General features: G+C 51.4%; 1 protein-coding gene across 2 annotated transcripts; it reads left to right on the forward strand.

Moving 5' to 3' along the window:
* Window positions 1-736: 736 nt before the first annotated feature.
* On the forward strand, window positions 737-9,890 carry LOC137843200 (avidin-like). 2 transcript variants are annotated; one of them, XM_068658168.1, is made up of 4 exons: window positions 737-898; window positions 8,339-8,540; window positions 9,189-9,309; window positions 9,397-9,890. In XM_068658168.1, the coding sequence occupies exons 1-4, from the start codon at window positions 827-829 to the stop codon at window positions 9,440-9,442; spliced, it is 441 nt and encodes a 146-aa protein (XP_068514269.1). In that variant the 5' UTR covers window positions 737-826; the 3' UTR covers window positions 9,443-9,890. The 2 variants fall into 2 exon arrangements, with proteins under 2 accessions (XP_068514269.1, XP_068514270.1); XM_068658169.1 differs by lacking the exon at window positions 737-898 and adding an exon at window positions 8,124-8,232.
* Window positions 9,891-14,372: the final 4,482 nt, after the last annotated feature.

Consider the following 14,372-nt stretch of genomic DNA (forward strand, 5'->3'; position numbering starts at 1 on the left):
CCTGGCGCAACTTAAGCCCATTCCCCCTCGTCCTGTCACCAGGCACGTGGGAGAACAGGCCAACCCCCACCTCTCTACAGCCTCCTTTGAGGTACCTGTAGAGAGCGATAAGGTCGCCCCTGAGCCTTCTTTTCTCCAGGCTGAACAAGCCCAGCTCCTTCAGCCGCTCCTCGTAGGACTTGTTCTCCAGGCCCCTCACCAGCTTCGTCGCCCTTCTCTGGACCCGCTCAAGCACCTCGATGTCCTTCTTGTAGCGAGGGGCCCAAAACTGAACACAGTACTCGAGGTGCGGCCTCACCAGAGCCGAGTACAGGGGGACGATCACCTCCCTAGCCCTGCTGGTCACACTGTTTCTTATGCAAGCCAGGATGCTGTTAGCCTTTTTGGCCACCTGAGCACACTGCTGGCTCATATTCAGCCGACTGTCAACGATCACTCCCAGGTCCTTCTCCGCCTGGCAGCTCAGAATATGGCATTGATATCACCGGGTAGTCCCTGTGTAACCTGGGAATGGCCATAGTGCAAACAAGGGGCAGCAGGAGGGAGGGAGTGTCTTCCCCAGAAAGTGTTTTCCTCGTCTGAGCCTCCGTGATGCCAGCTCCCCCGCAAGGCTCTTGGTAAACACCAGCAAGGAGGGACAGTTTCAACATCAGATTTTCAGAATTCCAATCCCAAATCTTGTAGGGATGGGAATGGCCCCTTCATGGTGGAACCACCCCGATTGCACAACCCAACCCTGGACAGAGCTGACACCTGCAGCTCTGTGGCAATAAAAAGGCGAGGGAGCCCTGCGAGGAGCACAGCCGCCCATCCGCCTGCTGCAGAGATGGTGCCGACGACCTCCCTCCTGCTGCTGCTCGGCCTGGCCCTGCTGGCCCCCGGCCTCTCTGCTGACCAGGTAAGGGGATGGGTGTTGCAGGAAGAACAGCCGAAAGCACGACAGACACCAGCAGAGTCAGATCATGCTCCATTTTATTGCCCGAATAGCCTAACTTTTATAGTGAACTTTACAGGGGAGGACAGTGTTTCACACAAGATTATTGGTCAAAAGCACTCAGACAAACAACTACAAGAAAACAACCCCCTTGTGATTAGCAGTCACATAGACCTTGTCCTTGAAGCCAGCTACTGGTAACAATATTTTTCTGAATTCCGCAATTGGGCGATGTGGGAACACTGTCATGGGAACTTCTCATAGTTGCCCTGGTAGTTTGGTTTGCTCAGTTACAGCAAGCCATGGGATTTTTGCTGTTTCAAAAATCCCTCAACAATTCCCCCCCTTTTTTTTTCTTTTTTTTTTTTTTTTTTTGAGCAAACCACACCCAATATAACATTTTTGCAAGTAACCCTTTAACCACATTTATCACAATACCACATGCAATGATGATTGACACCACAGCAAAGAGAATCCTTAATCCCTCTTTGACTAATCCCAGTAACCATCTATGCATTGTTTCAAACAAATCAGTGAACCATTGATTGAAAGGATTGATACCATATTGAATCTTTCTCATGTGCTCCTTCAGGAAAGTGATGGATTTGTGAATTGACTCATTATGATCAAAAAGGTTTAAACAGTATGTTCCCTTAAAGTCCTCACACCCATTCCTTTGAGCCAAAAGCAAGATGTCAATAGCAGCTTGATCCTGTAAAAGCAGATGTCGCAGACCATTTTGATCCGGTAACATCTCCTCAAGCATCTCTGTCGTGGCATAGGCTTGCTTCTCGGCCCAGCATACCAATTTTTCTAAGTTGTTACGTGCGGCCGCAGATGCTACTCCAGGCACTAAAATTACCAGTGCTGCTCTAGCTGCAACCCCACACAATTCAACATTATCATTGCAATCCGGTGCAAGCAATGCCCATTTACGTCTGGTGATCTCACGCAACTGTAACAAGCTAGGAGCAAATACAATGAGTTTATCTAAGTAACATGGACATCTGATAGCATTTGCAGGGATACCTTGCCAGGCCCTATCCCCACAAATCAGAAAAACATCAGGAGGTAAGGCCAAAGCTGTACAATTGTTCCAAACACTGTAGTTGTTACCCCTTGTCTCCATGCTGTAAAACCCTAAACCCTGCTTAGCAGCGTCATTGTAATCACAGGTGTTATTTGTATTTCTATACCGGTATGGCCCTTTCCAGGTTCCTGTAGCAGGATTCATCTGATAGCCACGGCTGCATTCACATTTGTAGCCACCTCTCAGGTTGATACAGATTTGACTACAGATACCAGGGTTTTGGCATTCATCAGTATCTCCACAGTTTCTCTTGTCTACTAACTCAAACCCAGCTGGACAGTCACATTCATTTACGATGCATTCCTTCAGGGGCTCATCACCCCAGTCCTTGCAGTCTCTCTGCTGGTTACACACTTTATTGATATCTATGCATTCTCCACTTCTGCACTTGAATTTGCCAGGTCCAGAGCACTGAATAACATTGTTACAGTTTGCTTCATCAGTGCCATCCAGACAGTCTCTCACACCACTGCACTGCCTACTCCCATGGGCACAGTTCCCATCTTCACATCTGAACTGGTCTGGCCTGCAGGTCTGAGAAGAGCAGTTAATTTCATCACTTCCATCCTTGCAATCAGGATCTCTGTCACAGTCTTTTTCACCATCACATTTCCAGGACACTGGGATACACTGGGTTGACTGAGGACCACAGCTGATTTCATTTACCTGGCATGTTCTCATATGACACAGATCAGCACTCTCATCAGACCCATTTTCACAGTCCAGATCCCCCTCACACTGCCATCTGTTTGGCACACACTGACCACTGTTGCACACAAAGTCAGATTCAGCACACGTCTTCTTCACACAAGCCCTCTCATCACTGCCATCTGAGCAGTCTTCACATTTTGCACTAGCACTGTCGGCAGCAGTGCACAGGCAGGCGAGGGCGAGCAGCAGACAGAGTGCCCCGCAGCATGGCAGCGCCCGCCGCCACCCCACACCTGTGTCACTTATACTACTCCTATTACCCGTGCTGTCAGTGTCAGTGTCCTGGTACCGTTTCTGTCTTTGTCGCCCCTTACGCTCCCCCTTTTCTTTTTGCCACTGACCATTCACCACAAATGGATGAGACACATGATTACTAGTTAGGAAAGAGAGTGTAACGTCTGCTATACGACTGCAGGCAGTGCCAGCTGCAACCCTAGAAGCTGTTTGTGAACGAGCCTGCCGGTGGTCATTTGGCAGTGTAATCTGCGTCTCTGCACTCCTGCCCCGCAGTAGAGCTAAGTCGTCATTAGTAATCCGTAGAATGTGGCAACCCCACGGAATGTTATCCAGAAACATAGTTATAACACCGATCTGGGGACGAATAGTCTTTTTTGCATTGCAAGATAAACCTCTTATAAAAAGAATGCCAGAGAGAAGCAGCACAGCCGCCGCTGCCTCCATGGTTATGTCAGACAGGCTGCAGGGTCCTGATGTCCGCCCCTCTGCTCTGTGCCGACTCGCCACACGGTGAGGGTCGGCTGCCGTTGTCCACTGACACCTCTGGTCTCCCGTAGCAACTCGATCTCGGATGTTCCCGCATCGCACCGCGATTACTTCAATTTCACATGTTTTCTGCGGCTCCGTTTCCCGCGTCTCTCCGCGATTGCGTTTCCCGCATCCTGCCGCAATTGCGTTTCCCGCGTCTCTCCGCGATTCCTTTTTCCGTTTCCCGCGTCCCGCCACGATTCCTTTTTCCGCGTCCCGCCGCGACTCCGTTGTTCAGGTCGCTGTGTAGAATGTTTCAATGTCTCTCAGGTGTTCCGGCGTCCGCCAGCTCTGTCCTTGTCTCTCGGAGTTGGCCGTAGCCCTGCAGCGTCAGTCAGTGCTCTCTCCGTGCGATGGTCGGCTTGCCGTGTGCCTCGGCTCTCCCGGCGCCGCTCCTGTGTCCCGGTGCCGCTCCTGTGTCCCGGCCTCAGCCTGTTCGGGTCTCAGCCTGTTCGGGCGCCATATGTTGCAGGAAGAACGGCCGAAAGCACGACAGACACCAGCAGAGTCAGATCATGCTCCATTTTATTGCCCGAATAGCCTAACTTTTATAGAGAACTTAACAGGGGCGGACAGTGTTTCACACAAGATTATTGGTCAAAAGCACTCAGACAAACAACTACAAGAAAACAACCCCACCTGCAAGAAAACAACCCCCTTGTGATTAGCAGTCACATAGACTTGTCCTTGAAGCCAGCTACTGATAACAATATTTTTCTGAATTCCTCAATTGGAATGGCCCATTCATGGTGGAAGCATCCCGATTGCACAACCCAACCCTGGACAGAGCTGGCACCTGCAGTCCCGTGGCAATAAAAAGGCGAGGGAGCCCTGTGGAGGAATGGTTAAGTGAAGTAGGACATGTGGATGTTGAGCAGTTGGGACACAATGGGCTAGTGAAGTACCGTACTCAACTCACATGAGCCTGGGCACGTACGCAGCTGGCTGAGAGACAATCAGGCTCAAGGACACGATGCCCTGCCAATCAGGCTCAAGGACATGATGCCCTTGGGCGAACGGGGAAAGTCCCTAAGGCGGGACAGGGAGCTAAAAGAAGGAGGACCAGACTGAAAAGCCCGGGAAGTGTTAACCAATCCTGAGCTTAGTTTCTGCAATATGTATGAGTTGATTATGTTCGAACTAGATAAAAGGCGACTGAGCTATCCATTAAAGTTGAAGTTCACTGTTCACTCGTATTGAGCGTCTGGGTCTTCCTTCCGTCGGCAACAAATTGGCGCCCGAACAGGGACCAGTCTGAACGAGATTTGGACACTGCTGGCAGTGATCTAGGGCCACGGTTGGACGGAATAAGGGAAGCCGGTCCTGCAACGCAGCCCAGGAAGTGGAAGGAACAAGAATCCCCGCACCCGCGTCAGGAAGGTGAAAGGGACGTGGAGTCCTCGCACCCGGGAGTGGATCCCGCCGGTCGCGCGTCACCGAGGTCTGCAGCTCGGAAGGTGAAAGGGAGTCCCCGCACCCGGGATGAGCCTATATAGGGTCCCGCCGGAAAAGCGCCGCCGAGGTCTTTGCAAAGGCTGCAACCGATGTATATAAAGGTATGAAAAGACAAGCGGCGTATTATTTGCTCAAATGCTTTTTAGAAAAGCGGAGCATTTTAGATATAGATTGTATTTGCCAGAAATGCTTTTTAGAAAAGCGGAGCATTTTAGTTATAGATTGTAAACTGTCCTACTGGCTGAGGGTCTTCACCGCGACCGCGTTGTTTTCGCTGTGGGATCGCGGGACGTGTGAGGCGAGGGTGCGGGGTGGGGTCGGTGTGGTGTCGGGGCTGCCGCTCCAGTGCACGTGGCGCAGCGCCCTGTCGGCATGGTGCGTCGGGGGACGGCCGGAGCAGCGGGAAGGACCGCCCCGCGACGACACGAAAAGCGGCATTTACCACAGCGGCCGGAACGGCACCGTTTACCTCCGACCAGCCACCGGAGGGAGCCTCGGCTTGGACTTGGCAACAGCAGTAGATGTAACGCTATTGGACTCTAAACCCACCAGGGTAAGGACAGGAGTTACGGGACCAGTTATTGTCAATGTTGATCCTGTGGGAGCTTTATTGATTGGAAGATTGTCTGCTACCTTGAATGGATTACAAATATTGGTTGGACTTATAGATAAAGACTATTTTGGGGAAATACAGATTATGGTTTCTGCAATGTTCACCGAGGACTCGGAGCATTTGGCTCCACAGGAAAAGTAGCGTTATTAACGCTTGGCATGCAGCGGAGACCACGACAGAAAATCACAGTATGTTTAAAGGATGAGAAACTGCAAATTGAGGACCACTGTAGCAGGAGTAGGAGGTATGACTATTGCTTGTCTATCACCAGTACTGCAATGGACAATAGGTAACAAAGTTGTAAAATGCAGTGTATCTGTCTTACCGTTGCCAGATGGAGTACAAACACTGATAGGGAGAGACATTCTTGCGCTTACGTCAGACCACCATTTATAGGTATGACCATTGCTTGGACTTTCCCAATCCCACTAAAATGGAAAACTGATGAACCTGTGTGGGTTGAGCAGTGGCCGCTAAAACGGGAAAGTCTAGTACATGCTCCCGATGCCGGAGCCGGTGAAAGCTGCCCTGCTGCAGGGGGCCACCGAGTGCCTCATCCTGCTGGATCGCTGCTCTGCGGGGCAGGTGAAGATCCTGCTGGAGGGCGTCTACAGCAGCTGCGAGGAGAGCTGCGTGCGGGACTGCCTCAGGCTGAACATCGCCTGGCGCTGCGGCGCCTGTACGCCAGGAGCCTGCCTGCCTTCGTGCAGAGGATGGGCATCCTGGTGGTGCGGCACCTGAAGAGGCTGACACCTGCGAGCGGTTAATAATCAAATGTGTGCCATGGGAGCACTGCAACCTGGTCTACCTAATCCTGCTATGATACCAGAGGGTTGGCATTTATTGATTGTGGATCTGAAAGACTGTTTTTTCGCCGCAACAGCTACTGAAGCACCACTGTCACCCTTTTGCAGAGCTCGGGAGGCTCATGCTATTTTTCACCAGAACGCTAAGGGACTTGTGCGGGCTTACAAACTGTCTAGAGCTGATGCGCAGGCGATAGTAAAAGCTTGCCCAATGTGTAGTCATTACAATTCGGGTGTGGGAATCGGAATCGGAACAAACACGAGAGGGATTAAAACCAACGAAGTGTGGCAAATGGACGTCACTCATGTCACAGCATTTGGCAGATTGAGATATCTGCATGTAACGATAGACACTTATAGTCACATGATTTGGGCTACACCACAGCCTGGGGAAAAAGTTCGGGATGTACGATGTCATCTTGCCAGTTGTTTCGCAGTAATGGGAGTACCACAAACTATAAAGACAGATAATGGTCCAGCCTATGTTAGTGGGCCACTTAAGCGATTTATGGAACTGTGGGACATTAAGCATATAACTGGTATTCCACATTCGCCAACTGGTCAAGCTATAGTAGAAAGGGCTAATGGAACAGTTAAGCAGTACTTGGAAAAGTTTAAAGACATTACAGATGTTAGAGAGAGGGTGGATAAAACTTTATTTGTTCTCAATCATTTGTGTGTATTTGGAGATGATGAGGAACCACCTGCGACACGTCATTACATTAAGTCTGAAAATGATAATAAATGTATTATGAGAGTACTGTACCGAGATATGAAAACGGGATAATGGCTGGGGCCTGCTGACGTGATTTATATGGGGCGAGGTTATGTGTGTACCTCTTCCCCTACAGGGCCAACCTGGGTGCCTAGTCGATGTGTTAAACCAGCCATTGAAGAAAAGTCATCAAGTATGAATAACAGCAACCATGGCTGATCTAACGGCACAAGGGATTCTAGTTGCGTTATCTTTGACAATGACGGTTGGACGTAATAGTGCCATCCTAAGCAAAATCAATCCTCAAACCAATATGTGGGTCACTTGGGCAAATCAAACCGGACAAAGTTCATTTTGCCTATTCCTCGCTTCTGCGTCTGATCCTTTCGTTGAAATGGTTAAGGGATCATACGCAAAAAATTGTAGTACAAGATAGTTGGTTTGAAGGTTGGTTTAAATCTGTTTTTGGGAACATGGGTGGATGGTTTTTCTTAGTCAAAGAGGGACTTCGTTTTCTACTTATAGTTATATTGATTATAGTTGCTGCACGTATAATCTTTAACTGCCTAACTAAGAAACTAGAGCAACTCACAGAGAGGGTATTTGTTGTGCAAAATAAAAACGGGGGAATTGTGGAGGAATGGTTAAGTGAAATAGGACATGTGGATGTTGAGCAGTTGGGACACAATGGGCTAGTGAAGTACCGTACTCAACTCACATGAGCCTGGGCACGTACGCAGCTGGCTGAGAGACAATCAGGCTCAAGGACACGATGCCCTGCCAATCAGGCTCAAGGACATGATGCCCTTGGGCGATCGGGGAAAGTCCCTAAGGCGGGACAGGGAGCTAAAAGAAGGAGGACCAGACTGAAAAGCCCGGGAAGTGTTAGCCAATCCTGAGCTTAGTTTCTGCAATATGTATGAGTTGATTATGTTCGAACTAGATAAAAGGCGACTGAGCTATCCATTAAAGTTGAAGTTCACTGTTCACTCATATTGAGTGTCTGGGTCTTCCTTCCGTCGACAACAGAGCCCTGCGAGGAGCACAGCCGCCCGTCCACCTGCTGCAGAGATGGTGCTGACGACCTCCCTCCTGCTGCTGCTCAGCCTGGCCCTGCTGGCCCCCGGCCTCTCTGCTGAGCAGGTAAGGGGATGGGGATGGGTTTGGGGATGGGGATGGGTAGTGGGACTGTGCCCCTGGGGGCCTCCTTGCCTGCCTCCTGCCCGGTGCTGAGTCCCCTGTGCCCCAGTGCGTGCTGACTGGATGGTGGATCAATGACCTGGGCTCCGACATGACCATCGGGGCTCTGAGCAGCAATGGTGAGTTCACCGGCACCTTCCACACGGCTGTGATGACCCCGACAAAAGATATCAAAGCATCACCTCTGGTGGGAATCCAGCACACCAAGACCCAGCCCACTTTTGGCTTCACTGTCAACTGGAATTATACAGGTACGTCTCCTCTCCTTGTGGTGTCCCCGGTGCTCCCATCCACTCCCTGTGCTTTCTCCTTCCGCTCTACCCTCCCCTGTGGTGCCCTGATGCTCGGCAGCCCTGCCCTGTGCCAGCCTTGAGGCTCTTCTGCCCTTCATGCAGCATCCCCTCGGGCTCCCTACCTTTGGTGTCCCCAGAGCTCCCCCATCCCCTCCCATATCCCCATTGGTCCCCCATTCCTGCCCCCAGAGCCTCGCCACCTCTGGGTGAGGAATCTCCTCTTACCACCTATCTAAATCTCTCCCCTCTTAGCTTCAAGCCGTTCCCCTTGTCCTATCCCTCCAGCCCCTGACAAAGGGGTGCCCACGAGAGCAGAGCAGAGGGGGACAATTCCCTCCTTCGTCCTGCTGCCCACCCTATGTTGGTGCAGCCCAGGACACGGGGCAGCGAGCACGCATTGCTGGCCCATGTCCCACTTCTCGTCAGCCAACACCCCCAGGCCCTTCTCCTCGGGGCTGCTCTCAGTGCATTCCCCACCCAGCGTGTGTCTGTGGAGTTCCCGAAGTTCCTGAGTGCGCCAGAGGGCAGGGACAGCCTGAGCGAGCTGTCCCCAGGGCCAAGGAGCCCAGACCCAGCCACGCTCCCCTCACCTGCCCTTCCCCGCAGAGTCCACCACTGTCTTCACGGGCCAGTGCTTCGTGGACACAGAGGGCAAGGAGATCCTGAAGGTCACGTGGCTCCTGCAGTCACACGTCAACAGCATCAAAGACAACTGGAAAGCCACCAAGTGAGTCCGGGGCAGAGGCACGGGGCCTGGGCAGAGACATGGTGGCCCCGTGCCTCCTGCCTGACGTCTCCTGCTCTGTCCCCACAGGGTCGGCGCCGACACCTTCACCCGCCGGGCAGAAGTGATGGAGTGAGGCTGGCCCCGTGGGTGTCCCAAGGCTGGCCACTGGCTTCTAGAGGCCTTGTGGCACCTGAAGGGGGCTACAGGAGAGCTGGGGTGGGACTCTGTGCTGGGGGGTGATAGGACAACGGGGAATGGCTTTAAACTATAATAAGGGGGATTTAGATTAGATACATGCATTCGTAAGAAATTCTTCACTCAGAGGTGGTGAGGCCCTGTCCCAGGCTGCCCAGAGAAGCTGTGGCTGCCCCATCCCTGGCAGTGCTCAAGGCCAGGCTGCATGGGGCTGGGGGCAGCCTGGGCTGATGGGAGGTGTCCCTGCCCATGGCAGGGGGTTGGAGTTGGGTGGTGTGTAAGGTCCCTTCCAACCCAGAACACTCTGTGGCTCTGTGATTGCGTGACAACACCTGGGCATGGCCAATGCCCCTGCCTCTCCTCACAATAAAGCTTTACTGCAAACACCTCTGGCTCCTGTCACCTCCTGTCCCTTTGGGCTATGTGTGAGCCCTGGCTCCTGTGTCCCCCCGTGGCATCCCACTGCCTCTCCCATCACCTGTCCCCAGGCCCTGATGCCCACCTCGTGGCACGGTGGCACCAGCAGTGGCACCCATGTCACGGCGTCCCCTGTGCCACCACAGGGGACACATCAGCAGCCAACTTCACAGCACCCAACACCCCAGCACCCAACTTACCATCACCCAACTTCTCAGCACCCATCACCTCAGTGCCCTATGGCTCAGCACCCAATATCTCAGTACCCAACTCCTCAGCACCCAACTCCTGTGATGGTTTCACTCGGGTGGGCAGCTGAGCTCCACCACAACACCTCTCTCACTCCCCCTCCTCAAAGGCAAAGGGGGAGAAAATATGATATAAAGGGCTCAAGGGTTAAGATAAGGACCGGAAGATCACTCAAAAATTGTAGTGCAAACCAGACTCAGCACAGGGAGACAGTAAGATTTATTGCCTATTAGTAACAAGCTAGAGAAGTGAGAAGCAAAGGAAAGAAACCAAAAGCACCTCCTCCCCCATCCACCCTCTTCCACCTCCTCCCCCCGAGCGGCGCAGGGGAATGAAGGAACGGGGCTTATGGTCAGTCTACAGCACTTCTTCTCCGCCGCTCCTTCTCGGTCACTCTCATCCCCTGTGCTGTGGGGTCCCTCCCACGGGATGCAGTCCTTGATGAACTGATCTGTACTCGAGGTGCGGCCTCACCAGAGCCGAGTACAGGGGGACGATCACCTCCCTAGCCCTGATGGTCACACTGTTTCTGATACAAGCCAGGATGTCGTTGGCCTTCTTGGCCACCTGAGCACACTGCTGGCTCATATTCAGCCGACTGTCCACCATCACTCCCAGGTCCTCTGCCTGGCAGCTCTCCAACCACTCATCTCCCAGCCTGTAGCTCTGCTTGGGGTTATTGCGCCCCAGGTGCAGGACCCGGCACTTGGCCTTGTTGAACTTCATGCAGTTGACCTCAGCCCATTGGTGCAGCCTATCCAGATCCTCCTGCAGAGCTTTCCTACCCTCGAGCAGATCGACACATGCGCATAGCTTGGTGTCATCTGCAAACTTACTGAGGGTGCACTCAATGCCCTCGTCCAGATCATCGATGAAGATATTAAAGAGGACCGGCCCCAGCACCGAGCCCTGGGGAACGCCACTAGTGACTGGCCTCCAACTGGACTTGACTCCATTTACCATGACTCTTTGGGCCCGGCTATCCAGCCAGTTTCTAACCCAACGAAGCGTGCGCCAGTCCAAGCCTAGGGCAGCCAGTTTCTTGAGGAGAATGCTGTGGGAGACGGTGTCAAAAGCCTTGCTGAAGTCAAGGTAGACCACATCCACAGCCTTTCCCTTGTCCACCCAGCGCGTCACTTTGTCATAGAAGATCAGGTTCGTCAAGCAGGATCTGCCTTCCATAAACCCATGCTGACTGGGCCTGATCGCCTGCTTGCCCTGCAAGTGCTGTGTGATGACTCTCAAGAGGATCTGCTCCATGAGCTTCCCTGGTACTGAGGTCAAACTGAGAGGCCTGTAGTTTCCCGGGTCTGCCCTCCGGCCCTTCTTGTAGATGGGCGTCACATTTGCTAGCCGCCAGTCAACTGGGACCCCCCCCTCCCCCGATAGCCAGGACTGCTGATAAATGATGGATAGTGGCTTGGCCAGCTCCTCTGCCAGTTCTCTCAGTACCCTTGGGTGGATCCCATCCGGCCCCATCGACTTGTGCACATCCAAGTGCCGTACCAGGTCACCAACCTGGTCTTCATGGATGGTGAGGGCCACATCCTCACTACAGAATCACAGAATCTCTAGGTTGGAAGAGACCTCAAGATCATCGAGTCCAACCTCTAACCTAACACTAACAGTACCCACTAAACCATATCCCTAAGCTCTACATCTAAACGTCTTTTGAAGACTTCCAGGGATGGTGACTCCACCACCTCCCTGGGCAGCCCGTTCCAGTGCCTAACAACCCTTTCAGTAAAGAAATTCTTCCTAACATCTAACCTAAAACTCCCCTGGCGTAACTTTAGCCCATTCCCCCTCGTCCTGTCACCAGGCACATGGGAGAACAGGCCAACCCCCACCTCGCTACAGCCTCCTTTAATGTACTTATACAGAGCAATAAGGTCACCCCTGAGCCTCCTCTTCTCCAGGCTGAACAAGCCCAGCTCCTTCAGCCGCTCCTCATAGGACTTGCTCTCCAGGCCCCTCACCAGGTTCGTCACCCTTCTTTGGACCCGCTCAAGCACCTCGATGTCCTTCTTGTAGCGAGGGGCCCAAAACTGAACACAGTACTCGAGGTGCGGCCTCACCAGAGCCGAGTACAGGAGTACTACGAACATCACCTGTTCACATCTGTCCCTCAGCACCTCTGCCAAGGTGTCTGCCTGAAAGACTCACCTTCTTTCACCACACTAAGCTGACTTCACACACCAAAGGAATGCACATGTCACCAGCATGTGACATTTTGCCCTAACATGGCAAATAAAACTCCAATGCCTGCTTAAAAATGATCATACACATCTCTCTTCTTCAACTCATTATTCTGTCTTATAGTCTTTGAGTATCACAGCAACCTCACAGGCCTCCTTTTGCTTGTAGATCAGGGCTTGCATCTCACAAACATTATAATTAGGCAAAATCAACATTTCTGTGGAATTCTAAGGCAGCCAAAGAAAAAAATGTAAAAACAAAGATGAATGCAGTGAACTTGCTAAGAAAGCCCTCACCTGAAAAAATGTTAAATGTGCCTTTGAAAGGAAATACAAACCCTGATTCCCATAATCAGGATGATAGCATACTATTATTATAACAATAGTAAGTAATAAAATTACATATTATATAATATATTACTATAGTGTAATATTATATCAACTCTAATAACAAACCTTTTCCTGCATGAACACACACCTAAATAATAAGGAAGTTCAAATGAATATTTGAGGATTCTAATACATTCTTTCCTCACATAATTACTGCAATACATTAGCATTCATCAGGACTATGCCAATCATCTGAACAAAATGCTTTCGAATTAATTTGATCTGCTGTGAATCAAATCCTGTTAAACAGAGTAGATCCATTTTATCGCATTCACAATCTGTATTTTACTGGGAGAGACTCAAGACCAAGACATTGTAAAGCCAAAACAGTGAAATACCACCACCATTGTTGCCTCACTTTGCCTGCAAAAGGTCCAGGCAATCTTACATAATTTGAGATTTAACTTTTCTGGGTCGCTGCAATTCCACACCATTTAATATTCACAAATAGCTCCCAGTGAGTTCACTTATCTCTTAAGCACCACTGGATATCCAACCCCTGAGGCCTTAATTAGGCACTGATGAAAAGATTCATGCATCTAAAAGTAGAAGCTTGCATTTAGGTTACAGACACCTCTGAAAGTAAGGGCCTACCTTCACTCCTAAAGCAGTTGCTCCAGTCAGATGTCTGATGCTCACTCAAGAAATAGAAAAAGCTGAGATGCTCAGCCCCAGCCCCGGAACAACCCGGCCTCCCCGTGCCTTACCAGATGCTCTCAGCCAATGTATGTGTGGTACACACACACACAGATATACGTACGCATGCATCCTTTCCTGCATTTCTGCATACTGTCACCCCTTCATCACACCTACCACTAGCCTCACCTTAAAAAAAGATGTTGGAAACTAATGCTCTTCTTGTTTTAAGCTAGCTGAGTAACAGATGAAAGCAACAAAAGCCCTTCATGAAGAAGCAAAACAGCACAGTCAGGCAATTCTAACAGCAAATGCTTCTCAGAGGAATCGCCATCAAGGGCACCAGAGGCTGCATTACTGTGCGCTGTCACTGCCCACCTGCAGCAAGTGGAAACAGCCTGCCCCTGGGGGAGGCAAGAGGCGGCTTTGCCCACAGAACTGACAATGTGCAGGAGAACATGTCCATGGGGAAACATTCTGGCAGACCAGATGCAGACTTTGAGTGCAAGACCAATGACGGCAGAGTACGATGGCACACGTTTCCATGGCAGACATATAACCGAAAGCAAGAAAACACTGGAACCACTCCCCACACCATCTCCAAACTCCCAGCAGGGTCTGTGCAGTCACCTCCCCCAGCCAGGAACACTCCTCAGCAGCTTCCAATGGCATGGCCAACAGGCAAACATCACCAGCATGTTCCTACCCTTTCTGATTCCTACCCACGTCCAGCTGATCACCCCATCAGTGGCCCTACCCTGTTTCTACATCCCCTCAGGCACTACCCCCAGGCAAAGTCACCAGTCTGCAAGGGACTGGGTGACACTGCCAGATGCCGTGAGGTGCCTCATCTCTCAGGATCTTCACCAGAAGGCCAGAGATCGGCCACACCATCTCTTTCACACAGCAGCCTGAGGATGGTCCTGGATTAAACCACGGAGACAATGACAATTACAGCACAAGAATCTGCCTGGCTTT

The sequence above is a fragment of the Anas acuta genome, chromosome 21, assembly GCF_963932015.1.
Source record: "Anas acuta chromosome 21, bAnaAcu1.1, whole genome shotgun sequence".
Lineage (NCBI taxonomy): Eukaryota > Metazoa > Chordata > Aves > Anseriformes > Anatidae > Anas > Anas acuta.

What these genes read in the sequence shown, in the direction of transcription:
- LOC137843200 (XM_068658168.1), top strand. Translation starts at nt 827, where the DNA reads ATGGTGCCGACGACCTCCCTCCTGCTGCTGCTCGGCCTGGCCCTGCTG. An exon ending in CCGGCCTCTCTGCTGACCAG is followed by an intron (nt 899 to 8,338) that starts GTAAGGGGATGG and finishes CCTGTGCCCCAG; the next exon opens with TGCGTGCTGACTGGATGGTG. An exon ending in GACAACTGGAAAGCCACCAA is followed by an intron (nt 9,310 to 9,396) that starts GTGAGTCCGGGG and finishes CTGTCCCCACAG; the next exon opens with GGTCGGCGCCGACACCTTCA.